Source organism: Triticum urartu, chromosome 4, assembly GCF_003073215.2.
Source record: "Triticum urartu cultivar G1812 chromosome 4, Tu2.1, whole genome shotgun sequence".
Lineage (NCBI taxonomy): Eukaryota > Viridiplantae > Streptophyta > Magnoliopsida > Poales > Poaceae > Triticum > Triticum urartu.
The window spans coordinates 349,970,452-349,997,607 of NC_053025.1; the positions used below are offsets into that span (position 1 = coordinate 349,970,452).

Below are 27,156 nucleotides of genomic sequence, written 5' to 3' on the forward strand. Positions count from 1 at the left end.
TAATAGAGAACCGGAACAAAGCATTAGCACATAGTGAATACATGAACTCCTCAAACTATGGTCATCACCGGGAGTGGTCCCGATTATTGTCACTTCGGGGTTGCCGGATCATAACACATAGTAGGTGACTATAGACTTGCAAGATAGGATCAAGAACTCACATATATTCGTGAAAACATAATAGGTTCAGATCTGAAATCATGGCACTCGGGCTCTAGTGACAAGCATTAAGCATAGCAAAGTCATAGCAACATCAATCTGAGAACATAGTGGATACTAGGGATCAAACCTAGCAAAACTAACTCGATTACATGATAAATCTCATCCAACCCATCATTGTCCAGCAAGCCTACGATGGAATTAGTCACGCACGGCGATGAGCATCATGAAATTGGTGATGGAGGATGGTTGATGATGACGACGGCGATGAATCCCCCTCTCCGGAGCCCCAAACGGACTCCAGATCAGCCCTCCTGAGAGGTTTTAGGGCTTGGCGGCGGCTCCGTATCGTAAAACGCGATGATTTCTTCTTTGTGATTTTTTTCTCTCCAAAAGCAAATATATAGAGTTGGAGTTGGCGTCGGAGGGCATCCAGGGGGCCCACGAGGTAGGGTGTAGCGACCCGACCCGAATGAATCAAGTCTCTATGTTTAAGTGTCATCCCTGGATCTGTATGCTGACACACATAGTACTCGAGGATTTATAACAGAGGTAAATCACATGTATAAAGTAATGTAAATACTATTACCTCAATCCAAAATAGCGGAAGTAACAAGGTTGTGGATTCCCATCAACACCAACGGCAAAGTTGAGTGTAGAAATCGTAACCCTAACGTATCACTTACTCATTGTAAGAAATCCTGCCACATGAGATGTTGCAGCCACAGAGGGTCAGTACATTGAATGTACTGGCAAATTCACACCATAGAGAAATGATGAACAAACGCTATCACTACATGCATATATGGCTGGTGGAAAGGCTCTATGGTTATAAGGTTTTTGCGAAAAGCCAATTTTTCCCTAGTGCAAAGGAATATAATTTATTTAACTATCATGGTGGTTGTGGAACATTGAGAATGGTTGACAGCATTCTCAATCCCAATTAAATAACATCTTTTAAACCCAACAAAATTAATTTAAAGTAAAATGATGAGATTCACATGATAATCCAAGTACTAGATACTCAAAACGTCCATAACCGGGGACACGGCTAATCATGATTAGTTTATACACTCTGTAGAGGTTTGCGCACTTCTCCCCACAAGACTCGATCGCCTCCGTTTGGTTTCTCACACTACACGGTGTTTGAGAAACGGATGACCGAGACATAGTCTTTCAGAAGCGTTTGCACCTTACGATGGGTAGACCGTTCCACCTACAAACCCTACATCTGCTAGTCTACCACTGTAAGAGTTCACACGACTTAATCAACTATGCTAGAGCCCATAATAGCTTGTGGCTACACACGTAAGTTTCTAGTATGAATAATCTCATGATCCCTTTGAGCCTGGGTGGCGGTCCGTAAAAAAACAGGAAATCCTGGAATACCCAGGTGCCTCAATCCACCCAGATGTGTGTTAAAGCTGCCACCTTAAGTAAACCATTAATTAACAATCTCACATCTGTCATGAAATACTCTCAAACCCAATCCACGTCTACGAGCATAGCATGGCAATATAAGCATAAAGTAATAGTAATTCCCAAGGTTTGAATGCAGGGCAATAGGTTCCTACCTCATCAACTACTTCCCAATACCCACATGTTATCATTCTTACTCATGCAATGTTTGAGGGTGACACTAATGCATAAAAATTGGGTATGAAAGGAATATGAGCAAAGTGTGAACTTTCCCGCAATGTTGATGAAGATGATTTGCACTCAAAACTCTTGATAGCTCTACTCGTCACACTCCGGTCAATCTATCGCAAGCAAGCAATAGGAACCACACATAAGCAATCACTCAAAAGGTCAGAAAGATCGAAGAAGATGATTCGGAAAACTTCCAAACCAAGCAAATAACTCTTGCAACATAAAACAATTTCTAACAGTACCAAAATTATATGAAATTGGCCTTATCAGAAAGTTTAGGTCAAGAGCTTTGATTTGCAAAAAGAATCAACTCAAACGGAGCTACGAAACTCAAGTTATGATCAAACAAAGTTTGAATTCAAATCTGATCTAATTCAAATTTTAAACTTTTTAAAAACATGTTTGAGTTGGATTACTGGCTAGAGGAGATCATAACGAAGAAGTGGGCGTTGGTTTCGTTGGATTTGGACAAACGAGCAAAAAGTTGTGGTAGTTTGAAACCGAGGGACTAATCTGTAAGAAAAACTATCACAGATATGTCCCTGGCGAAAATTAAAAGAAAAAGATAAAAACTAAAGAACGAACGTCGTTACAGAACAGTAACAAACGAAAATCGTTCGCTACCAGACCCGAACTAGCGAACGACCACTAAATAATTCTAACTAAAAAGAAAAATCGGCTAAATGAAAAACCGAAGAAAACCAAATAAAATAAACCGGACCGGGAGGTTTATTACCGGTTCGGTGGTTTTCTTTGAAAACCGGCGATGGCGTTTTCCGGCGGCAGAGGCGGTTACCGCGGCGATCGCCGGAGTCGGGGGAGGACGACGGCGGCGGCTCCGGTGGTCGGGGAGGGCAACGGGGAGGTCGGGGAGGGGCGGCGCGTCGCAGCGAGGAGGATGGTGGCGTCGGCGGCGGTCCACGGCGACGGAACGGAGCGGGGTGGAGGCAGCTCCGGCGAGATGTGTGGCGGCGGTGGCTCAAGATGCGGCACGAGAGAGGGGAGGAGAGAGAGGGGGCGAGGGGCGGTGGGGTTGGCCTTATAAGGGCGAGGGGAGGGGACGTGGTGGCGTGGAGGAGGGGCAAGGGCAAAGGCGGCGGGGCGCGGTGTCCGCGACGGACACGGCGGCGGCGGCGCTGTCGTGGCGGCGACGGTCTCTGAGCGGAGCTCGGGGACGAGCGCGGCTGGGCTGGGCCGCGGCCTATTGGGCCGGCCCAGTTTGGCGGCGGAGGGAGTTTTTTTAACATACCCTTTTTTTAAAACAGAGAGAAAAAGAAAGAAAAAGAAAATAATGTAAGATATTATATAGGCATATAATATATCAAAATTTTCAGAAAAAGATTTTCTACGGCTTGAACATTTTTATAATGTCAAATAAAATCCACACAAATTCATATAATTCAAAGAGTGCTACTGGTCTAATAACATCCAATAAAAATCATTTTAAAAAAATAGCAAAACTAATTCAAATTTATTTCTCTCCAATTTTCTGATGTAGGGAATCATGTTACCCTATTTTCCGTATATTTTCTTTTTGGAGAAAAATAATTTGAATAAAACTCAAATAACTCCAAATTGGAAATAATTCCAAAAGGACTTTGAATTTGATCCTTGAAACTCCCAACTCATATTTCATAATTTGAAGAAGTCATTTTATCTCCTCTCGTGAAAATCAGTGAGTTACTTAACATTTCTGAATTGGAAATATTTTCCAAATAAAATTCAAATATTTTCAACACCCCTTGTCATTTAAATAATGGAAGAAGTCATGTCATCTTCTCTCTAGGGTTTTGTATTTGAAAAGAATTTAAATTCACGAAGATCATAAATGCAAAATGAAAGTTTGGGAAAGTCCTTTTATTCCCTCTCATTTAACTTTCAAAAAGTTTTCGAATTGCACTCAATTTCACACAATCAATCAAGCAATCAATCAAATCTATATATTTATTATAACATTCCAAAATTTAGAATTTTGGGATGTTACATAGGGAGGCGCGCCCTAGGGGGGCGCCCCCCACCCTTGTGGACAGGGTGTGGGCCCCCTGGTCTTCAACCTTGGCGAGGATTTTTTATTATTTTTTCTAAGATGTTCCGTGGAGTTTCAGGTCATTCTGAGAATATTTTTTTTCTGCACATAAAACAACACCATGGCAATTCTGCTGAAAACAGCGTCAGTCTGGGTTAGTTCCATTCAAATCATACAAGTTAGAGTCCAAAATAAGGGCAAAAGTGTTTGGAAAAGTAGATACGACAAAGACGTATCAACTCCCCCAAGCTTAAACCCTTGCTTGTCCTCAAGCAATTCAGTTGACAAACTGAAAGAAAGAAAGAAAGAAAAACTTTTACAAACTCTGTTTGCTCTTGTTGTTGTAACTATGTCAAGCCAGCATTCAAGTTTTCAGCATAGATCATAACTAACCACATTTGCAATAATTCTCAGGTCTCATAATTACTCATATCAATAGCATAATCAACTAGCAAGTCATAATAATAAATCTCGGATGACAACACTCTCTCAAAACAATCATAATATGATATAACAAGATGGTATCTCCCTAGCCCTTTCTGAGACCGCAAAACATAAATGCAAAGCACCATTAAAATCAAGGACTGACTAGACATTGTAATTCATGGTAAAAGAGATCCAATCATAGTCACACCCAACATAGATTAATAGTGATGAATGCAAATGACAGCTGTGCTCTCCAGCTAGTGCTTTTTAATAAGAGGGTGATGACTCAACATAAAAGTAAATGGATAGGCCCTTCGCAGAGGGAAGCAGGGATTTGTAGAGGTGCCAGAGCTCGGTTTTAAAATAGAGATAAATTGTATTTTGAGCGGTATACTTTAATTATCAACATAACAACCAAGAGATGGCAATATCTCCCATGCTACACACATTATAGGCGGTTCCCAAACAGAATGGTAAAGTTTATACTCCCCCTCCACCAACAAACATCAATCCATGGCTTGCTCGAAACAACGAGTGCCTCCAACATACATAAGGTCCTAGGGGGAGTTTTGTTTGCAATTAATTTTGATTTAGTTTGCATAAAGCATGGGACTGGGCATCCCGGTGACTAGCCATTTTCTCGTGAGTGAGGAGCGGAGTCCACTCCTCTTGAGAATAACCCGCCTAACATGGAAGATAAGGATAGCCTTGGTTGATACATGAGCTATTCGAGCATACAAAACAGAATGTTTATTTGAAGGTTTAGAGTTTGGCACATACAAATTTACTTGGAATGGCAGGTAGATACCGCATATAAGAAGGTATAGTGGACTCATCTGGAATAACTTTGGGGTTTAAGGGATTGGATGCACAAGAAGTATTCCCGCTTAGTACAAGTGAAGGCTAGCAAAAGACTGGGAAGCGACCAACTAGAGAGCGACAATAGCCATGTACATGCATTAAAATTAATAAACATTGGATGCAAGCATGAGTAGGATATAATCTACCATGAATATAAATATCGTGAAGGCTACGTTGATTTGTTTCAACTACATGCGTGAACATGTGACAAGTCAAGTCACTTAAATCATTCGAAGGAGGATACCACCCCATCATACCACATGATAATCATCTCAATAGCATGTTGGCACACAAGGTAAATCATTATAACTCATAGCTAATCATGCATGGCATCAGCAACTATGATCTCTAATTGTCATTGCAAACATGTTTATTCATAATAAGCTGAATCAAGAACGAGGGACTCATCATATTTACAAAAACAAAAGAGGTCGAGTTCATACTAGCTTTTCTCATCTCAGTCAGTCCATCATATATCATCATAATTTCCTTTCACTTGCACGACTGAACGGTGTGAATAATAATAAGAGTGTACGTGCATTGGACTAAGCTGGAATCTACGAGTATTCAATAAACAGGAGAAGACAAGGCAATATGGGCTCTTGGTTAAATCAGCAATAATGCATATAAGAGCCACTTCAAAAATTTAATTATGCTCTTCTCCTACTGACCCCAAAGAAAAGAAAAGAAATAAAACTATTTACATGGGAAAGCTCCCAACAAGCAAAAGAAGAACGGGAAATATTTTTGGGTTTTCTTTTTAATTATTACTACTACAGCAGAAAAATAAACTACTATTAATTTTTTTGGTTTTTCTTAAGGTTTGACAAACACACAAGAAGAAAGCAGGAAAAAGAAAATAAACTAGCATGGATATTACAGTGAAAGAGTATGAGCACCGATCTCTAGCAATGCGTGTGTGTGAACATAAATGTAATGTCGGTGAGAAATGCGTACTCCCCCAAGCTTAGGCTTTCGGCCTAAGTTGGTCTATTGACAGGGATAGCCTGGCTGATATCCATAGGTGTAGCTGGGTTCGTACTGCGATGAGGAAGAAGAAGGCTCCGATTGCCACTGGCTGGCAATCATCTCCAGATCCCATTGATAGTTAGACTGCCGTGAAGGATCAAATTATGGTTCCGATTCTGGCTCCTCGGCTGGTGCAGGGTTCCGGAAGGCGTGAATAGCCGTCAACAGAACAAGGTATGTGCCTATAGTCAAATCAAACAAAGAAGGAGCAGGCAGGGTAATAGTCTCAGGATGATGTTTGTTAAAGAACAATTGATATTTAAGCTCTCCTGCCCTATTCTTAACAATAAAATCATGTGCCACCATGCTTTTGTGATCTAGATAAACAAGGGGCAGCACCTTTTCTTCCTTCTCAGCATGCCTAATAGGTATGTTAAAATGTACGGCTAGGCGTGTAGCATAGATGACTCCAAATATGGGGCCTTTGGTACGATTCATACTTAACCGTCTAGCAATAATACTGCCCATACTAAAAGTGTTATCACTGTATAAACCGTGGAGCAGAATAATTATATCAGGGATACTAAGGTTTCCACAGTTTCCGCATCCAATTAAACAATGACTAGCAAATAATGCAAAGTAATGTAAAACAGGAAAACGTATGATAGTGATTCGTGCATAAAAACCTTCCTAGTTTCTACTACAGTGATAGCATCAATAAACCCAACCTCATCATCATGATGTGGTTCTTCTGTCTTGCCCTCAAAAGGGACTAAAAAAATCCGACAAAAATCATAAAGTGACATCTCGTTATGCTCATCATATAAGTGAAACTCCACCGTAGCTGGTGAGTTCCTAGAATGAAAATGAAAGTTTTGCACAAAGGTATTTGTGAGTAAGAGATACTGATCGCGTTGGTCGTGGAGGAAAGCGGTGAGGCCTACATTGTGAGCCAATTCATGAAAATCTTCATAGAGACCGGCTGCTCTCAAGAAATCATCAGAAGGCCATTCACACGCCCGAATCTCTGCGGTGCATGGCAAATTATACTTAGGCTTTGGTGCCTTTTCCTTCGAGCTTTGGCTCGATGAGCCCCTCAATAATCTGCTCATCATTTTCTGAAAAATTCTGAAATTTTTAGTAACTTCAAACAAAAGTGAACCAACTTCAATAAAACTGATAGCAACTACTCCTACAAGTGCCTAGAGCCTAAATCAAGCATTAGAACTACTTGGAACCATATAAATTTGACATGCAAGCTCAAGAACATGGTCACCTAAGCAGCACAAATTTGCAAAGAATAAAGCACTAGAACAAAAACTAATTGGACCAATGGAGGAGTCACATACCAAGGAACAATCTCCCCAAGCAGTTTTGTGAGAGGTGCATTGAGCAAGGAGATCGAAAATCACAGGAAAAGTGGCTGGAACTCGTGCTTGAGTTGGTTTTTCGGGTTTGTGTGAGACAGAGGAAGAAGATGGGTGCTGGGATAAGTGGAGGAGGGCCACCATGGGCCCACGAGGCAGGGGGCGCGCCCTAGAGGGGGGGGGCGCCCACCACCCTCATGGCCAGGTGGCAGCTCCTCCCGCGGTAATTTTTGCTCAGTAAATCCTCAAATATTCTCGAAAAAATCATATTAAATTGGCATGTCATTCTGAGGACTCTTATTTTCGGGATATTTTTATATTGCACGGATAAGTCAGGAAACAGACGGAAAAATACTATTTTTACTTTATTTTACTAATTAACAGAAAATATAGAGAGGGTACAGAAGTTTGTGCTTCTAGTTTCATACATCTCATGCTCATCAAAAAGAATCCACTAACAAGGTTGATCAAGTCTTGTTAACAAACTCATTCCGATAATCATGAAACCGGAGAAGTTTTGAATAACACTAGGTTACCTCAACGGGGATATGCACATCCCCAATAATAAGTATATCATATTTCTTCTTGACAGTAGGAAGAGGAAATTCAAAACCTCCAAATATAATCGATGGAATTTTTCCAATGGAGTTGATACTATGAACTTGAGGTTGATTCCTCGGAAAGTGTACCGTATGCTCATTACCATTAACATGAAAAGTGACATTGCCTTTGTTGCAATCAATAACAACCCCTGCAGTATTAAGAAAAGGTCTTCCGAGAATAATAGACATACTATCGTCCTCGGGAATATCAAGAATAACAAAGTCCGTTAAAATAGTAACGTTTGCAACCACAACAGGCACATCCTCACAAATACCGACAGGTATAGCAGTTGATTTATCAGCCATTTGCAAAGATATTTCGGTAGGTGTCAGCTTATTCAAGTCAAGTCTACTATATAAAGAGAGAGGCATAACACTAACACCGGCTCCAAGATCACATAAAGCAGTTTTAATATAATTTCTTTTAATGGAGCAAGGTATAGTAGGTACTCTGGGGTCTCCAAGTTTCTTTGGTATTCCACCCTTAAAAGTATAATTAGCAAGCATGGTGGAAATTTCAGCTTCCGATATCTTTCTTTTATTAGTAATGATATCCTTCATATATTTAGCATAAGGATTTGTTTTGAGCACATCAGTTAATCGCGTACGCAAAAAGATAGGCCTTATCATTTCAGCAAAGCGCTCGTAATCCTCATCATCCTTTTTCTTGGATGGTTTTGGGGGAAAAGGCATGGGTTTCTGAACCCAAGGTTCCCTTTCTTTACCATGTTTCCTAGCAACAAAGTCTCTTTTATCATAACGTTGATTCTTTGATTGTGGGTTATCAAGATCAACAGCAGGTTCAATTTCTACATCATTGTCATTACTACGTTGAGCATCATCCTGAACATCATCATTAATATTTTCATTAGGTTCATGTTCATTAACAGATTGTGTTTCAGCATCAGACATAGATATATCATTTGGATTATCAGGTGGTTCAGCAATAGGTTCACTAGAAGTTTGCACAGTTCTATCATTTTTCTTCTTCTTCTTTTTAGAAGAACTAGGAACATCAATATTATTTCTTTGAGAATCTTGCTCGATTCTCTTAGGGTGGCCTTCAGGATACAAAGGTTCCTGAGTCATTCTACCAGTTCTAGTAGCCACTCTAACAGCATAACCATTTTTCTTACTATTCATTTCATCAAGCACTTCTTTTTGAGCTTTGAGCACTTGTTCTACTTGAGTGGTAACCATAGAAGCATGTTTGCTAACAAGTTTAAGTTCACCTCTAATATTAGCCATATAATCACCCAAGTATTTAATCATGTCAGCATCTTGTTTTAACTGTCTACCAAAATAAGCATTGAAGCCTTCTTGCTTAAACATAAAATTATCAAACTCATCCAAGCATTGGCTATCAATTTTAGCAGGAGGGATTTCTGCTTTATCATATCTATAGAGAGAATTTACCTTTACTACCTGTGTCGGGATATCAGGATCAGGAGGTTCTTCAATAAATAAAGAATTGAGATCATATGTTTCTTCAACAGGCGGTATGTTAAGACCATGTATTTCTTCAATAGGAGGTAAATTCTTAACATCTTCAGCTTTAATACCTTATTCTTTCATAGATTTCTTTGCCTCTTGCATATCTTCGGGACTGAGGAATAGAACACCTCTCTTCCTCGGAGTTGGTTTAAGAATAGGCTCAGTAATTGGAGCAGGAGTTGGCTCAGGAGCTGGCTCAGGAGGTGCCCAATTATTTTCATTTGTAAACATATTATTCAATAGAATTTCAGCTTCATCCGGTGTTCTTTCCCTGAAAATAGAACCAGCACAACTATCCAGGTAATCTCTGGAAGCATCGATTAGTCCATTATAAAAGATATCAAGTATTTCAGGTTTCTTACGAGGATAATCAGGCAAAGCATTAAGTAACTTGAGAAGCCTCCCCCAAGCTTGTGGGAGACTCTCTTCTTTAATTTCCACAAAGTTGTATATTTCCCTCAAAGCAGCTTGTTTCTTATGAGCAGGGAAATATTTAGCAGAGAAGTAATAAATCATATCCTGGGGACTACGCACACAACCAGGATCAAGAGAATTAAACCATATCTTAGCATCACCCTTTAATGAGAACGGAAATATTTTGAGTATATAAAGGTAACGCGATCTCTCATCATTAGTGAACAGGGCAGCTATATCATTTAACTTAGTAAGATATGCCACAACAGTTTCAGATTCATAGCCACAAAATGGTTCAGATTCAACCAAAGTAATTATATCAGGATTAATAGAGAATTCATAATCCTTATCAGGAACACAAATAGGTGAAGTAGCAAAAGCAGGGTCGGGTTTCATTTTATCTCTAAGTGATTCTTTGTTCCATTTAACTAATAACCTCTTGAGCTCATATCTATCTTTGCAAGCAAAAATAGCAGCAGAAGATTCCATATCAAAAAGATAGCCCTCAGGAATAACAGACATATTTTCATCATCACTTTCATCATCGTATTCGGATTCAATAATTTCTTTTTCTCTAGCCCTAGCAATTTGTTCATCAAGAAATTCACCAAGGGGCATAGTAGTATCAGGCATAGAAGCATTTTCATCATAAGTATCATGCATAGCAGAAGTGGCATCATCAATAACATGCGACATATCAGAACGAATAGCAGAAGCTGGTGTAGGTGTCGCAAACTTACTCATAACAGAAGGTGAATCAAGTGCAGACCTAGAAGGCAGTTCGTTACCTCCCCTCGTAGTTGAGGGATAGATCTTGGTTTTTGGATCTCTCAAGTTCTTCATAGTGTCCAGCAGATATAAATCCCAAGTGACTTAAAGAATAGAGCTATGCTCCCTGGCAACGGCGCCAGAAATTTGTCTTGATAACCCACAAGTATAGGGGATCGCAACAGCTTTCGAGGGTAGAGTATTCAACCCAAATTTATTGATTCGACGCAAGGGGAGCCAAAGAATATTCTCAAGTATTAGCGGCTGAATTGTCAATTCAACCACACTTGGAAACTTAGTATCTGCAGCAAAGTGTTTAGTAGCAAAGTAATATGATAGTGGTGGTAGCGGCAACAAAAGTAAAGACAACAAAAGTAATGTTTTTGGTATTTTGTAGTGATTGTAACAGCAGCAGCGGGAAAGTAAATAAGTGTAAACCAGTATATGGAAAACTCGTAGGAACCGGATCAGTGATGGATAATTATGTCGGATGCGGTTCATCATGTAACAGTCATAACATAGGGTGACACAGAACTAGCTCCAATTCATCAATGTAATGTAGCCATGTATTCCATATATAGTCATACGTGCTTATGGAAAAGAACTTGCATGACATCTTTTGAACTACCCTCCCGTGGCAGCGGGGTCCTATTGGAAACTAAGATATATTAAGGCCTCCTTTTAATAGAGAACCGGAACAAAGCATTAGCACATAGTGAATACATGAACTCCTCAAACTATGGTCATCACCGGGAGTGGTCCCGATTATTGTCACTTTGGGGTTGCCGGATCATAACACATAGTAGGTGACTATAGATTTCAAGATAGGATCAAGAACTCACATATATTTGTGAAAACATAATAGGTTCGGATCTGAAATCATGGCACTCGGGCTCTAGTGACAAGCATTAAGCATAGCAAAGTCATAGCAACATCAATCTCAGAACATAGTGGATACTAGGGATCAAACCCTAAAAAAACTAACTCGATTACATGATAAATGTCATCCAACCCATCACTACTAGGAAAAGGGCTATAGATGATATGGCCACTAATGGCGCACCAGACATGTGGTGCGCCATTACTATATACTAATGGCGCACCATGTGTTGGTGCGCCATTAGTAATATATTACTAATGGCGCACCTGGTATGTGGTGCGCCATTAGTAGTTTTGAAAAAAAATTGTTACTAATGGCGCACCGTGGTACAGTGCGCCATTACTAGTTGACATAGTAATGGCGCACCACACCCACCGTGCGCCATTAGTAGTTTTGAAAAAAAATTAAAAAAATTGTTAGTAATGCCGAGCCCCACCTCCCCTCGCCCCGTCGCCCCACCGTCCCAACCACCCGCCGCCGCCGCCACCCGCCACCGCCCCCTGGCCCCACCGCCCCTCGCCCCGGCGCCCCGTCGCCCGAACGGCGCCCCCCTGGTGCCCCGCCGCCCCCACCACCTGCCCGTCGGCCCCTGTGCCCGCGCCGCCCCCGGAGCCAGGCTCGCCGCTGCCCCTGCGCCCGCGCCACCCCTGGAGCCAGGCTCGTCGCGGGCCCCCATGCATCCGCCTCGTGCCCCCCCCCCCCCGGGGTCGGAGCTAGGCCCGCCGCTGCTGCCCTAACCGCGGCCGTCCACCACCACCCCTGCCCCCGGAGCCAAGGTGAGCATTTTTTGTTTTTTTCTACTGTTTTTCTTTGTTGTTTAGGTTTAATTAGGTTATTGATAGGTTTAGGTTAGTGCTAGATTTAGGTTTAGATAATTAGAAGAAGAAGGAAGTTGAAAAAAAAGAAAAAGAAGTAGAAGAAGAGGAAAAAGTGATAAAAGGAAGAAGAATAAGAAGAAAGTTGAAAAACAGAAAAAGAAAGGAAGAAGGAGAAGAGGAGGAGGAGGAAGGAGAAGAAAGAAAAAGGAGAACAAGAAAAGAAGAGAGTTGGAGAAGAAGAAGATGGAAAGGAAAAGGAAGAATGCATCATTGTTTAATTGTAGAGGCTGATGATCGAAAAGTTGACCTTTCTTAGGAGTAGCATCTTCAAATAAGTAACCCTTCATGTCTTCAAATAAAATAACATAACAACATAACTCAGAATGGTAATATAAACAAGAATGCATCTTCGAGGACGAGAGCTTTTTTCAAGTGTTTATTTGCTGCTTCCTCATAAGCAACAAGACATCTCTGAGGACAGAACATCATTTTAGTAGGATGTAACAATCATTAGTCTTCGAGAAGAATGATATTAAATAACATAGTGGCATGTGATGTATTTTCATACCGAAAATGCATTTGGCACTAGTCCTCACTTAACAACATCATGGGTGGGAAGCGGGAACTTCGGAAGTGCATTGGTGTAGTTGATTATCTTCTGCTTAAAATTTATGTTGCTATAATGTTGTAAGGGTACTAATTGGTCTCTTCTGCTGCTTATCAGAGATGGGGGGAAGCAGCCACCATCGCTCTGCCTCACCGGAGTACGAGTTGGATGCTTTCGAGTTCTTCAGTATCATACTTGGGACTTCAGTATCAGCCACGAGGAAGGTATATAAAACAAGAGATCTCCCCTTCACCCATCTCATTACGATAACTCTGTTGTTTGCTACATCACTCCTTGTCCCAAATTGCAGAGGCTGCCTGACACTTTTATGAACATGCTGGGTGAAGATCTGCCAGATAATGTGAAGCTCCGACAGGCCGGCAGCGGGGTTCGCAGGCTGTGGGACGTGGAGTTGGTGATCGAGGAGGGCCACATGTACCTGTGTCGTTGCTGGGAGAAGTTATAAAGTGCGTACGACCTGCGGACCGGGTACTTTCTTCTCTTCAGGTACGACGATGATGCCACAATGCTCATCGTGAAGGTTTTCAACGCGATTATGTGTCGCATGCGCTACGCTGACGACGAAGATGCCAGTGCGTTCTGCCTCTTCTTATTCCTCTACATTTGGCTTTGTCTCACATCGATTGTTAATGGTCATTGTTGCATTTGGACAGGCAATGGGAGCAGCAGCAGCGACACTGGCTACAACCAAAGCAGCAGCGATTATGGCTGTAGCAAAAGCAACAGTGATTCTGGCTTTAGCGAAAGCAGCAGCGATTCTGGCAGCACCAAAGACAACAAGAAGGATGATCCGGACTGGAGTGTGGGAGAAGAGGAGTAGAGTGGGGATGAGGAGCTGCAGTATGACGATGGGCATCAGGCTAAGGATGACCTAGCGCTGGTGCTGGCTGACCAATGGCAAGAGATGGTGGTGGCTGACCAATGGCAAGAGATGGTGGTGGCTGACCATGGGCAAGAGATGGTGGTGGCTGACCATGGGCAAGAGATGGTGGTGGCTGAGGATGAACTAGCGATGGTCGTGCCCATCCTGCCTGAAGGTGGCTTCGCGATGGTGGTGGTGCCGGACAATGACCACGCACCGGTGGTGGTGCCGGCGATCCCACAGCTGGGCGACATGACCACGCCAATTGTGGTAGAAGACTACATCCCACAACTGCCTCCACCGCCTCGCCGCTCTTGGCGCATCAGGCTGAGGAAGGAGAAGGAGAAGAACAATGAGAACTGAACTATGTCAGGTATGTCAGATCTCCAAAATGATATGTATATTCTTAGTTACCTATGTTATCTCTAATATGCTTAGTTTCCTATAGGTTAGCTCCAAAATTACTTATGTTAGCACAAAATGATCAAGTTTACATAATAAGCTTATAGTCTTCTTCTTATTCTTCTTCTTTCCCAAAATGACATATGTTAGCTTCATTTTACCTAAGTTGGCTCTAATATGCTAACTTAGAGCTTATATGCTTAGTTTCCTATAGGTTAGCTCCAAAATAACTTATGTTAGCACAAAATGATCAAGTTTACATAATAAGCTTATAGTCTTCTTCTTATTCTTCTTCTTTTCCAAAATGACATAGGTTAGCTTCCTTTTACCTAAGTTGGCTCTAATATGCTAACTTAGAGAGCTTATATGCTTAGTTTCCTATAGGTTAGCTCCAAAATTACTTATGTTAGCACAAAATGATCAAGTTTACATAATAAGCTTATAGTCTTCTTCTTATTCTTCTTATTCTTCTTCTTATTCTTCTTCTAGTATTCTTCTAGTGTTCTTCTTCTTCTAGTATTCTTCTAGTCTTCTTCTTCTTCTCTTCTTCTTCTTCTTCTTCTTCTTCTTCTAACTTCTTGTTTATCATTTTGCAAATTTGATTTAGTTCACGGAAGCTTGCATGGATGGAGTGCTTCTTTTCCATTTGTCTTTTTATTTTGTATCAATGTGAAACTTTTATGAATTGATGGATAACGGTGTTGGATGAACAATGTGAAACTTTTGTAATATGTAACGATGGAACTATGTGTTGGCCATGTATGTATATATAATGAAACTTGTGTGTTGGATATGATTGTTATATGGATGCTTGTTGTATATATATGTGTTGGATATCTCATATGTGAAATAGTGACCTGAGATTAAGAAAAAACGAATTTTTTTTAAAAAAATGTTACTAATGGCGCACTTCCATGAGGTACGCCATTAGTATACCAGATACTAATGGCGCACCTGTGGTGCGCCATACTAAAATATTCTAGTGGCATGGTACTAATGGCGCACCTGTAGTGCGCCATTAGTAGCCAAAACAGGTGCGCCATTAGTAGGCCTTTTCCTAGTAGTGCATCACCGTCCAGCAAGCCTACGATGGAATTACTCACGCACGGCGGTGAGCATCATGAAATTGGTGATGGAGGATGGTTGATGATGACGACGGAGATGAATCCCCGTCTTCGGAGCCCCGAACGGACTCCAGATCAGCACTCCCGAGAGGTTTTAGGGCTTGGCGGCGGCTCCGTATCGTAAAACGCGATGATTTCTTCTCTCTGGTTTTTTTTTCTCCAAAAGCAAATATATAGAGTTGGAGTTGGCGTCGGAGGGCATCCAGGGGTCCCACGAGGTAGGGAGGCGCCGGGGGGGGGGGCGCCCCCCACCCTCGTGGACAGGGTGTGGGCCCCCTGGTCTTCATCTTGGCGAGGAATTTTTATTTTTTTTCTAAGATGTTCCATGGAGTTTCAGGTCATTCCAAGAATATTTGTTTTCTGCATATAATACAACACCATGGCAATTCTGCTGAAAACAACGTCAGTCCGTGTTAGTTCCATTCAAATCATACAAGTTAGACTCCAAAACAAGGGCAAAAGTGTTTGGAAAAGTAGATACGGCGGAGACGTATCAGGTACCACTTGCGTGATTCTAGAGAAGAAGGCGGTGTCCCGACCACAAGGCGGTTAAATTCCACTGGTGCTTATTAGCCAGTCAAGAACAACTCGAAGACCGTGGGAAGGTCTTCACGCTACGCCGAAGACGACGATGGCTCCATACCGGGTGGTAATACACGGGTATAGGATTTCCTGTAATGATGTGCAACTGTATATTTCAGAGAAATAGCTCAGTTCAAGAGGAAGGCGGAAACAGTTCTGGTTTTATTAACCTGATTCCTATTCATTTACCGGTAAAGGAAGGAATTATTATCTATTTCTCGAGGCAATTATACTCATATCGACAATATGAACTGCATGAGAATTAGCATATAGAAAGAAAGCTTTACCGAATACAGGTCTAGTAGGTATAGAGCCGTAAGCGTGGTGGGGGTGCCGGTGCTTAGGCAGATGCCCCATTGTTCATGATGTTGCAATGAATCCAATGGATCATCCTCATGGAGGAGGTGAGGGGCGCACGAAAGGAGGTAGACCTTCGGTGTCACCTTGGGGAAAGCTCACCAAAGCAGGATTTCAGGCAGTAGTAGGGGTGGTGAAACTTTAGATGTCAAATGCCATCAATTTTTCTGCTCAAGTTAGAACGTAGTTTTTCGAAGTGAATTCGCCAGTTCCTTTCAAAAGGAGACTGGTTTATTTTTATAAGCGATTTTCTTCACTTTAGATTTGTTATCGTAATTTCTCTTTTATTTATGGGTTGTTATTTATTATTTCGATTTTTGATAAATGAAACGAATCCAAGCACGACAAGTAGAATTCCATTCGGTACCTTTGGGGTTTCCTTTTTCCTTCTGGATGACGAAGTCACCGCGTCTCCTTATTGTTATTGCGATGGTGACGAGGAACAAAGGGCCGGGAAGATCATCGAAATTACCTCTAGCCCGGAGCCAGAGGGGGTCATCGACACAACGCCAACCCTGGTGGTGGGGCACTTCGAAGGTCTGGAGACCCTCCTTGAGATTCCCCATTTACTGGAAACGCCACCCGCAGGTCCTTCCTTAGCTACATAAGAAAGGGAGCAAGCCCCCTAGCCTAAACCTCGATCCATCCCAGAGTAGCCACCGGCTGTACGGCGGCGAACGGGGGGCAAACTCCTCAAAACGAAGTTCTACTTTGTCTTTGGAAGAATTGGAAGAATCGTACTCTAAGTTTAAAGTAGGAGTAGAGTCTTTACAGGCTCACTTAGAAGGAATAAAGAGAAAAAAAGCAACTGCAAGCGTTCGGGGCTTCTCCTTTTGAGACCGCGAAAGCAAAGCTGGTTACGTCCATTGGGGAAAATTTCCAGTTTCGTGTGGGACTGCTTTTGTCTCTAGATGTCAAATGCCCCTTGACGGGCAAACGAGGCTCTCAAAAAGACGATAGAGGCCATCTTGAAATGCCAAGGAAAGCCCACAGACTCCCTAGCGTCTCTACTTGACCTAAAATGCGATCTCGATGACCCGAAAAACTCGAGACCGCTCTCCGTCCATATTTAGGACGGTTAGGGCGAGTTTTGAAGAAATAAAAATCTTCTGTCGATTTATCCACACTTCCATGACTTCTAGAGGAAAGCTAACTGCTTGCTGGCTGGGAGCTGTATGAGCGGTAACGTCCACGTACGGCTCCGTCAGAAGGTGGACGGAAATGGCCTTGTTGTACCTCACTCCCGTCTTCAATGGGGTGTGCTCTTTTTTTAGGAGAGTATGCCAATATGATCTTAATGAGGTGTGGGGCTTTGCATCTGACATTCGTTGGGATTTCCTCTACGGGAGCCCGCGTCCGGCCTTTTTGTGCAATAAACCCCTCCGGCCCAAGACTAGTGATAGGTGGTCCCACGGAGCTTTCGGAGAAGGGTAGCCTAGTGTGAGCACAACAATGAACCGCGGCGAACCCTTAGACGACCCTTCTAAGATAAGGGGGGAGATCCTCAGTAGTGGTGACCCTTTGACTCTTCCACTGACTTATATATGTACCGAATGCTCATATGGGAAAGTGAACTCCTGGGTATGGAACCTGGGGGGTTGCTCCAAGAAAAAATCCTTCTTTCTCGTCCACTCTAGGGGGTGCGGACACACCTGCGCAGATTACAGGTGACGGTTACAAGAATGGCGGGGAAGTGAAGAGTACCCGACGACATTCAGCGATGAATGTAGACCCATCGGGCGGGGATAATCATTCCGGTCCTGGGAGAGGTGGCGACACCAGTCTGAGCTGAGGGAAGCCAGGCAATTGAGTCACTGAAACAACCGCAGGAGGCGCACCCTAAGCCCAGCTTCTCGGAGCTGCTATTGCGAAATACGGCTTCCCTAATATCCAAATTTCAACAAGGGGGCTGGGCTGCCCGCCTTCATAGAAAGGCGACCGAGCCTAGATTAGATGTTCGCCGTTTTATAGAATAGAAAGAGAAGGTAAAGGGGGGGGGGTTTGGAGATTCTTGAAAGAATGCATGGCTTCCTCCTATTCCGCTTCAACAGAAGCCCTTAAAATCCTGCTGCTATGGCAGCAAGGGTTATCCATTTCATAGGCGAGGGTGGGGGAGAAGCAAGCCGAACCTCTGATCGACCCGGACACGTAAAAAATTCTCGGCGCCGAGAGAAAGACGAGATTCAGTAAGTAATTCAGTGAGTGCTTTCTTTTATAAGAAGAGCGTCGGCTTGGAAGGAGAAAATGAAATACGAACAACCACGCTGGTTGTAATAGATTGACTTGAATGTGTCTTCTTGCTCCAGCATTCAAGTTCCATTTCAAGGGAGGATGACGTACCATGATACTTTCTGTTTTGTCGAGCCCTACTTTGGTATCTGGTTTGATGGTTGTACGTGCTAAAAATCCGGTACATTCCGTTTTGTTTCCCATCCTAGTCTTTTGCGACACTTCTAGTTTACTTATTTTGTTAGGTCTCGACTTCTCCGCTATGATCTCCCCAGTAGTTCAGATAGGATCTATTGCCATTTCATTCCTATTCATGGTTATGATGTTCAATATTCAAATATCGGAGATTCACGAAGAAGTATTGCGCTATTTACCAGTGAGTGGTATTATTCGATTGATCTTTTGGTGGGAAATGTTCTTCATTTTAGATAATGAAACCATTCCATTACTACCAACCCACAAAAATATGACCTCTCAGAGATATACGGTTTATGCCGGAAAGGTACGAAGTTGGACTAATTTGGAAACATTGGGCAATTTGCTTTATACCTACTATTCCGTCTGGTTTTTGGTTTCTAGTCTGATTTTATTAGTAGCTATGATTGGGGCTATAGTACTTAGTATGCATAGGACTACAAAGGTGAAAAGACAGGATGTACTCTGACGAAATGCCTTGGATTCTAGGAGGAATATAATGAACAGGACTATTTCTCCTTTTGGCCATAGCCATAGAAGAAGCTTCTCCTCCAAAGCGGAGGGAGGGGAATCTCAGGATTCCTATGACCCTCCTTATATCGCATTTTTAAGAACTCATTTAGGGTTTTTCCTGGGTTTGGTACCAAATCTAGATAAACTCCTTTCAGTTCATAAACCTGAGGAAATTCTATTTCTGGCTTTTCACTTCCCGTGGGATGCCAACATGTTTAAATTGCCCCTAAAGAATATCAAAAATATGATTAAAGAAGCAATGGCTAAGGAGGAAAAAAACAGAAACAAGCCTCCGGTGGAAGGTTGTGAAGATCGTCGTATGACTGCGGAAGAAAGTCAAAAATTGCTAGAAGCATTTCATTTCCTATGGGATAAAAAAAGATTTGGAACTATTCAGTGGTGTAGGTATCCATCTTAGCAAATAGAGATACCGAGGCCCACCAACCTACTACTTGTTGGTTTGGTGGGGAAAGAGGAGTGGATATGATGGCTTCTTTCACTTTTTTAGGCTAGTTTACATCATTCCACATGATGATTTGGTTGATAGAGTTATATCGATATATCGAAATAAGTACTCCTTTTGTAATATACTTTCGCAGAGTGAATACGCGCTCAATGATGAACCTTCAAAAATGCATTATGCCGCAATAGGTACTAGTATCACTATAGCAAGTTATTTGACTTTGAATGCAATAATTCCGCTAACAGCCTCTATAATACAATGATAAATAAATGATCAATTCTATTCCACGATGTATTCCTAGTTTGAAAAGAGATGAATGAAGGGCATGATCATTATAAAGTATCCCCTTTTTCTATTTATCCCAGCTGGGTTCTTGTTGAATACCCATAGAGCTTGGATTCCGACGATACGAGCAAAAGCTATAAAAGCATTAGGAAAGGGACACCCGCCTCCATTTTGGATTCGGTCTGTTCCATCTTTTACCTTTGGAAAAATAAAGGGATTGGAGCCGCAAATCCTTGTTGAAGAGGATATCGAGCACAAGAGTGATGAGTAAAGAGTAGAGGGTGCATTGGATGTGCGCTCCCTAGGAACGATGTCCCACTAGAAATGGATCTTCAGAAAGAAGAGTGTTTCTCTTGATATTTCTATTCGATTCTATTTCTATAAGTGAATTATTGATCAAGATCAAATGGAGAAAATGTAGATGTGAAACTATGTTCTTTGAACACCTTCCATGCTATTGAAGCTGGCAAACAGGGGAGTGAGTGAAGAGAGAATCCATGCCTCTTTCGATGTGAGGCAAGCGATGAACGAGTAGATACTTCCCTTAGACCAATTTTCTCTTTCGGTTGCTGACACCGAGATGGGCTAGGCTAGGAAACCTTATTCCAGAAGGTAGGGATGGTAAAGAAAGCGATGGATTATACGTATGAATTGGAATACAAATGAAATCATTGCCTATAAAGATGAACCCATTAGCGTATAGGAACTACAACATATGAAAGTAGGGTGGATACTCCTATTTAATTGGTTTAACCAGAAACAGAGGATAGGATTCAAAAAGTCAATCGGAAACCATGCCCTAATCTTTAATTGAGTTCAATACCCCTACTACTAGTATTGGCGTGGGTTTGTATGTATACATTCGTATTGGCTTAGCGGTCCACTTCGTATCCCGCCACATCTGATCCTTTGCTTTGTTTCCTTCTTACTTTTATGATTTTATTGACTACTCTTGTGCAGTTGGGATATAGTGAGTTGAGAAAGGAGATAGTGAAACTTAACTAGTCTTTGTCATGGAAGGGAGCAACTTCTCTCGAGTACGTACAGTACTGAGGATTTACAAATAGGCTAACATTACGAGTACATAGTGGATCTATGATAGTGATGTATGGACCACACCAACCTCTCTTTCTAGCCGTAATCGATAAGAAAGGAAGAAATCTCATGGCATGTGAAAGCAATAAATCTATAATAAAATAGGTAAAGAAAGGAAAATACTCCGGGGTAATTGGCTTATACCACAATGTTACTCTGACAGGATCCTTGACAAAATAGTCTTGGCTTGTAACCCAGTATTTATTGGACAATATAACTGGCTGCTGAATACGCGCTGCTATCCTGCTAATACTGGCAACCAAAGACATGAGGTTCTTCATACCAGCATAATCATTCTCCCAGTATTGGAAACATACTTTTGTAATAACATGAATGTCTTTAATCTCTGTGTACCTTCCTATTTGCTCTGTCAGCTCATTAGCTGCTACAAATATTTCTTAGCTATTAGATCCTCTTTCTTCATGGTAGAACTCCAAGACAGATGATAGCTCTTGCTTGTCGTCATGAAAAAGTGCAGAAGCCTGTATCAATGAAGAGTAGGCCAGTACCAGCAGAAGATAGTAAATAGTGTTTTTGTTAGCCACTTCACTCACACTGTTTGTTCGGAAAGTAAGTCCTCCTAAAGATTGTTCTCCCCAACCGAAGTTCAATACGACCTACCTAAGAGTACAAAAGATGGACAACCAAAAAGCGAGTAACGAGTAAGAGAGCGGCGGGTGACTAGCCCTACCCTCTGTCTTCCTTAGAAAGATAGGTTGGTACCTCTGCCTGTGAAAAGAAGAGAGAGAGCACTTTAAGAAAGGCTGTCCACAAAAGAAGTTGCTCAAGCAAAGACTGTTCGTAAGTTCGTTACCAAAAGCAGAGTGAAAGGGGTTAGTAGCTAAGGGATAATAAAGAACTTTTGAAGGAAAGCGAGACAAACGCGTATACTGTGTTCCGATAGCTGGTAACCAATACGCGACCCCTACTGATTCTTACAGAAATCCTGTGAAAAGAAGTGTTCTCTTTCTCCAGCGAAAAGAACAGTCTCGCGGGAAGATCAAAATACTTACTATATGTGCGTTTATGTATCAACTCTTATATAGTCTAGTTTTCCCGCCCTATCTAGAGAAGGAATCAATTCCCCTTTTTGAATGTACAAAAATTGGTAGAGCTCAGCATGTATGGAAGCACGGGAGAAAGCTCTTCTTCTTATATTATTACCAGTTTTTGATATTGGGTTATTCATAGCATTACTATACCTTCCTTATTCATTGCGGGTTGGTTATTCGTCAGCCCGGCTTTCACTTGGAAAAATAAGAGATTTAGTTCCATGCTTTGATTGGTAGCAGAAGGGAGGGCGCGTTGCCAACCTTCATTTTTCTTGGATATTCAACACTAAATGAAATGCAAATGCAACAGCAAGCTGAATAATAGAATAAATAAGCAAGGAAGGAAAGAAAGAATAGGGTTGTCGCTGATACGCTGTTTGGATTGGATGTCGCAATATCGGTTGTATTATTTCCGCTCTTTCTATCAGCTAAGAGAAATGTCACATAATCGGTTGTTCATCATCTTATAATTCATGGACCAAAGTCGCAAATCTCTTGTTCTCATTCAAGCATGAGTTCGTTCAAAGTCGGCATGGGGAATCAGAGAAAGGGCTATTTAGTCAACAATCATGACCATAGGAACATTTGTTCGCTTTCTAGGTACCCCCGGATCTAATAGTCATCGCCTTTGACCTGGGAAAAGCATTTACCCTGAGTCGGCTATTCCTAATTCAGAAAGGAAAGGTATGTGGGAAGACATTGAGTTAGAGATTGATGAAGGGGCACACTAGAGAAAAGCAAGGACAGGTAGCTAGTTGACTAATGCTTTCGAGCACGTACGCTGGCACTGTTTGATAGAGCATTATCTACAACCCTGAAGCAAACTATGAAAAAGAAATCTAGCAGTCTCTTCCAACAATGAATTGTAGCAGGGCTTGGTCTCGAAAGGTATAGATACCACCAGAAGCTTGGAAAGAAGAAGGAATGTCAACCTACCGCTCCGTGGGCTTTGAACCTTGCTTTTCTGTAAAATTCTCAGATGCTATAGCTGTGAAAAAACAATACTCGATTTCTCACTAGAAAAAACAACAGTCTTTATTGGTGTGTGCATATTAGTCACTGATTATAGCTTTGAATAGGACAAACTACTTTAGTAACTCTTGACTATTGCTTGAAACAAGCGTTGAAGCAATGGAAAGAAGTGAACGGTTAAGCTAATGCAACAAGAAAAGGGATGCAGCAAGTGTCCAAAAATCGGATATGCCTAGTGAAAATTATAAACAAGGCTGAGGAAGGATTTCGTACTGCCACAATGCTCTTGAGAGAAGGAAGCATGAATACCGAAGGCCTACCTAGTTGAAATAGGAACATCTATGGAAGTCCTCGGCCAAATGAATATTTCACGGAAAGACGACAAGGGATTTTCTTAATAACTGGGCGCTTTGATTCTTTGGAACAACTCGATGAATTTAGTAGATCTTTTTAGGAGGCCTTCCATGACCATAGATCGAACCTATCCCATTTTGACAGTACGATGGTTAGCTGTTCACGGATTAGTTGTACCGGAATGACAACACATATGAGAATCTGTACACGATACAGAATAACGACACGACACGCAATCTTCTGACTACAGTATGGCCTTCATCTTTGACAGCAATCATGACAGGCCGCGGTATTAGCATTAGATAAAGGAAAGGACTTGAGGTCCATCCACCTACAACTAATAAAGCTCCGCCTTTGGGGGCTACTACAACAGATAGGCATTTGAAGGACCAACCCAGCTACTGAGGACTTTGACACCCAGCCCTTAAGAAGCAGAATCTACAACTTTGGGATACGTATTTACAGACTGCAAAAGATAGATACAATCATGTTACCCACCATGCATTCAAATCTTAGTTCTATGGACTACTAGTACGAGGAACGTCATCTACTACTGTGAAACTCCCGGGGGACGCTTTTCTAACTGGTTTAGCCTCTAGAGTGGGGAGGAAGAACACCCTCTAGACCAGGATAACTTACTAATTCAAATGACAAAGCGTCCTATTTGCTAGATTTCTAGTCGTTAGCTTTTAGTGAAGATGAATTGCTATCATCTGCGGGCAGCCCTCATTATTGAATTTATCCGCCTTCGATGCAACCAAATTCACTATTGACTTACGAGTTTATGCATGCTTCATTCCTATATTGGCATGTATTATTCGTAGGCTAGTTGTGATACATCTTCCTCTTAGTGCTACAAATGGCTTCTTCCTTAGTTCTTTATAGCTCTTTCACCTCCTTTAGACTCTTTGCAATGTTTATTGTGGGGAACTCTACACTATTGTACTCAGATGCTATTCCTTCAAGAAAGTATCAGAAAGCAAAAGGGACTCGTTCACCGTATCGCGTCCAATACAGCTATGCCACAAGTTGACCTAACCAACTGGTAAACAAAACCCAAGTTAACGGATCGACCTAGGAATAGGATGAATAGAACCATTGAATCTTCACCCAATGGAGCAGACAGCCTTCCTTTAAGAAAGAAATAACTCCCTACAACAACCGTGTTTCGAAACTCGATTCATTATCATATGAGAAATGTCATGACAAGAACCTTCATTCCTACAGAGAGGTTGAAGCTAAGTTTCAAGACCTAGTACGGGCAAAGCGCGGTTCAAAACCGAAAGGATCAAAGAAAAGGGAATATCACGAAGGTAAGCACATTCCATTTTTCTTAATTGACAAAGCAAATGGAGTTATCAACCCCTTTTTCCAAAACCCTATAACGGCTAGTTCCCAATGCTCGGCTTCCTACCTCCTCTAACAAAATCAAAGGTAATATCCTGCATTTTCCAAGAAGATAAGTTCTATGGCAAAGGATGTCAACGGAATAGTTTCGGCAAAGGCAAAGCCCGAGAGATATCCAATAGCGTATGGCGATAATGTCATCCCCACTGAATCCTCATCTTCAAAGCATTTTCTTGCACGATCCTATCACGAAAGAACTCAAGCCAATACTTTTTAATTGTCATGTAGTAGATCCTAGGAAACATATGTACGAGATATTTACAGCCCTTCTTCGGCAAGGGTATCCGGTAAAAGGAGGACGGTTCCTAATCTTTTGATCGGCAAAGTTTTCGATGCATTAGTTTTCGACTATGAACGAGTCAATCATCTAGATCTACTTGCGGCAAACGGCAGCTTCCTTTCCCAGCCAATGGAACATAAGGCAATGGTTGTTATTGAAGTTCAGATCAGGGAATACCCTAGGACTCAGCTTTTTCCCCGGTTCCGTAATGGTAGGTTTCGGCTCCTCGCTACATCCCTTCCGCTCCTACTAAGGACGCTGCTGAACCGATAGAATTTGCTCAGCGAGCACTACCATAACTTATGGTATCTGACCAGTGTTAAGAATTAGCCATCCAGGGAATGAAACTATGCGACTACTTGCGCTCTCACACGGCTCCATTTATCGAAGAAAGGGATAAGACTGCTGCCATTAAGGCAATGAAATTGACGAGGAAGAGTCGGGAGTTTGGCTGCGCCAAAGCAGAGGAACGGAGGGAAGCAGCCGCCGCTGCACGGGGCCTGCGCATTATCAAAACCAGGCAATGTAGTCAATGAACAAAAGTTTCGTTTACCACTGGGGTTCTTCATATGCACAGTCAGCTCAGGTAACATCCAGAGGTGTTAATACAAAGCAAGAATTGGATTCTAAGTATTGCCATTTCCTGTTCAGAAGTCTGAAGCACATCATTTGCGGGAAGCAGCGAGGAAGAAAAGCGTACCATATTGACGGTAGTGCAGAATGATCTCCGTCACGATATCGTACGTATCTCCAAAGCACAAACATACGGTATACAACCGAGTTGCCCAACGTCGGACACAACAAACTTTCGAGCACCCTATTCATTTGGCCTCTTAATCGATGGAAAGAAAATAGAGGTCTGCAGCAAACAAGAGCAAGCGACACTAAACTACAGTAGTGATAAATTGGCGGAACCTTCTGATAAAATGATAGATTGGAAACCAACACCAACACATCCAGAAAGTCTGAAGGATAAGGCTTCTCTCGTCCAAAGAATGGTACTGAAGGCGGAAGATACTCCAAAATATGTCATTGGATCCAGCTGCAACAATGAAGAGCGCTGTCTTGAAGAAATCACTTGCTGCTTCCTCCACCATGTTCTCCAGTATCTGGTCTTTTCGAAGTACCTTATTAGCTGATAAGCACTAGCTGAGGCATCTAGCTGATGAGGTAATCTCTGCATATAATACCAACCAAGTTGGTTGTTGTTACTACATGCTGCGAGCATTTGGGAAAATGACAGAAACAGAAAATGGGTTTCTAGGTGCATAAGCACAATTATACAGAAAGCAGTCTCCTTTATTCGTATCTAGGGAAAGGGTAGGTTCTCAAAATTCTCTTTAAAGAATGTTAAAGCAGTACTGTAATTTTCTGGTGAAATGGGAAGTGGTTTCTACCATATTGTTTGTAGTGATTACATCATAATCCCCATCTTCAAAGCAAGGCTATGCACCAGGGCTTCAAATGCTAGGCTAACCTCGGCAGAGAACCCAAGGGATTTGCAAATTCTTGAATCGATAGACTTTCATACAACGGCAAACAAACAGACGCGATAGAGGGTTTTACGCTACTTCACAGTCAGCAGCAAGAGTGGATGGTATAACTCTAGCCAGTAGGCGGGAGGGAACGAAGCTCTTTCCTGATCTTGAGCTAGAATCCCTGACGTTGGTTGATTTAGCTGTGGTGTAGCTTAGGATCTTAAAGCTATGTAGCTGGGTTGATCCCTATCGATGGAATGGAGCTTATCAACTCATGAATAGCATGGATCGCCTTCTACTATACCAGGATAAGGTGCAACAATGGAAGCATACCATGGATAATCCAGAGATACATCCTACCTATGCCGAGAGCACGAAGGTCAAGCTAAGTAAACAGGTCTAGTTAATGCCCACTGGAGTAAGGAAAATACAAGAGGTTGCTTT

General features: G+C 42.0%; 1 protein-coding gene and 1 pseudogene across 1 annotated transcript; one reads left to right on the top strand and one right to left on the bottom strand.

Moving 5' to 3' along the window:
* Positions 1-17,405: 17,405 nt before the first annotated feature.
* On the bottom strand, positions 17,406-18,103 carry LOC125554751 (annotated as a pseudogene).
* Positions 18,104-18,730: 627 nt separating this feature from the next.
* Positions 18,731-19,439, top strand: LOC125553844 (NADH-ubiquinone oxidoreductase chain 6). The gene has a single exon (XM_048717519.1). It carries the CDS (start codon positions 18,731-18,733, stop codon positions 19,280-19,282), a length of 552 nt encoding a protein of 183 aa, XP_048573476.1. The 3' UTR covers positions 19,283-19,439.
* The last annotated feature ends 7,717 nt before the right edge of the window (positions 19,440-27,156 follow it).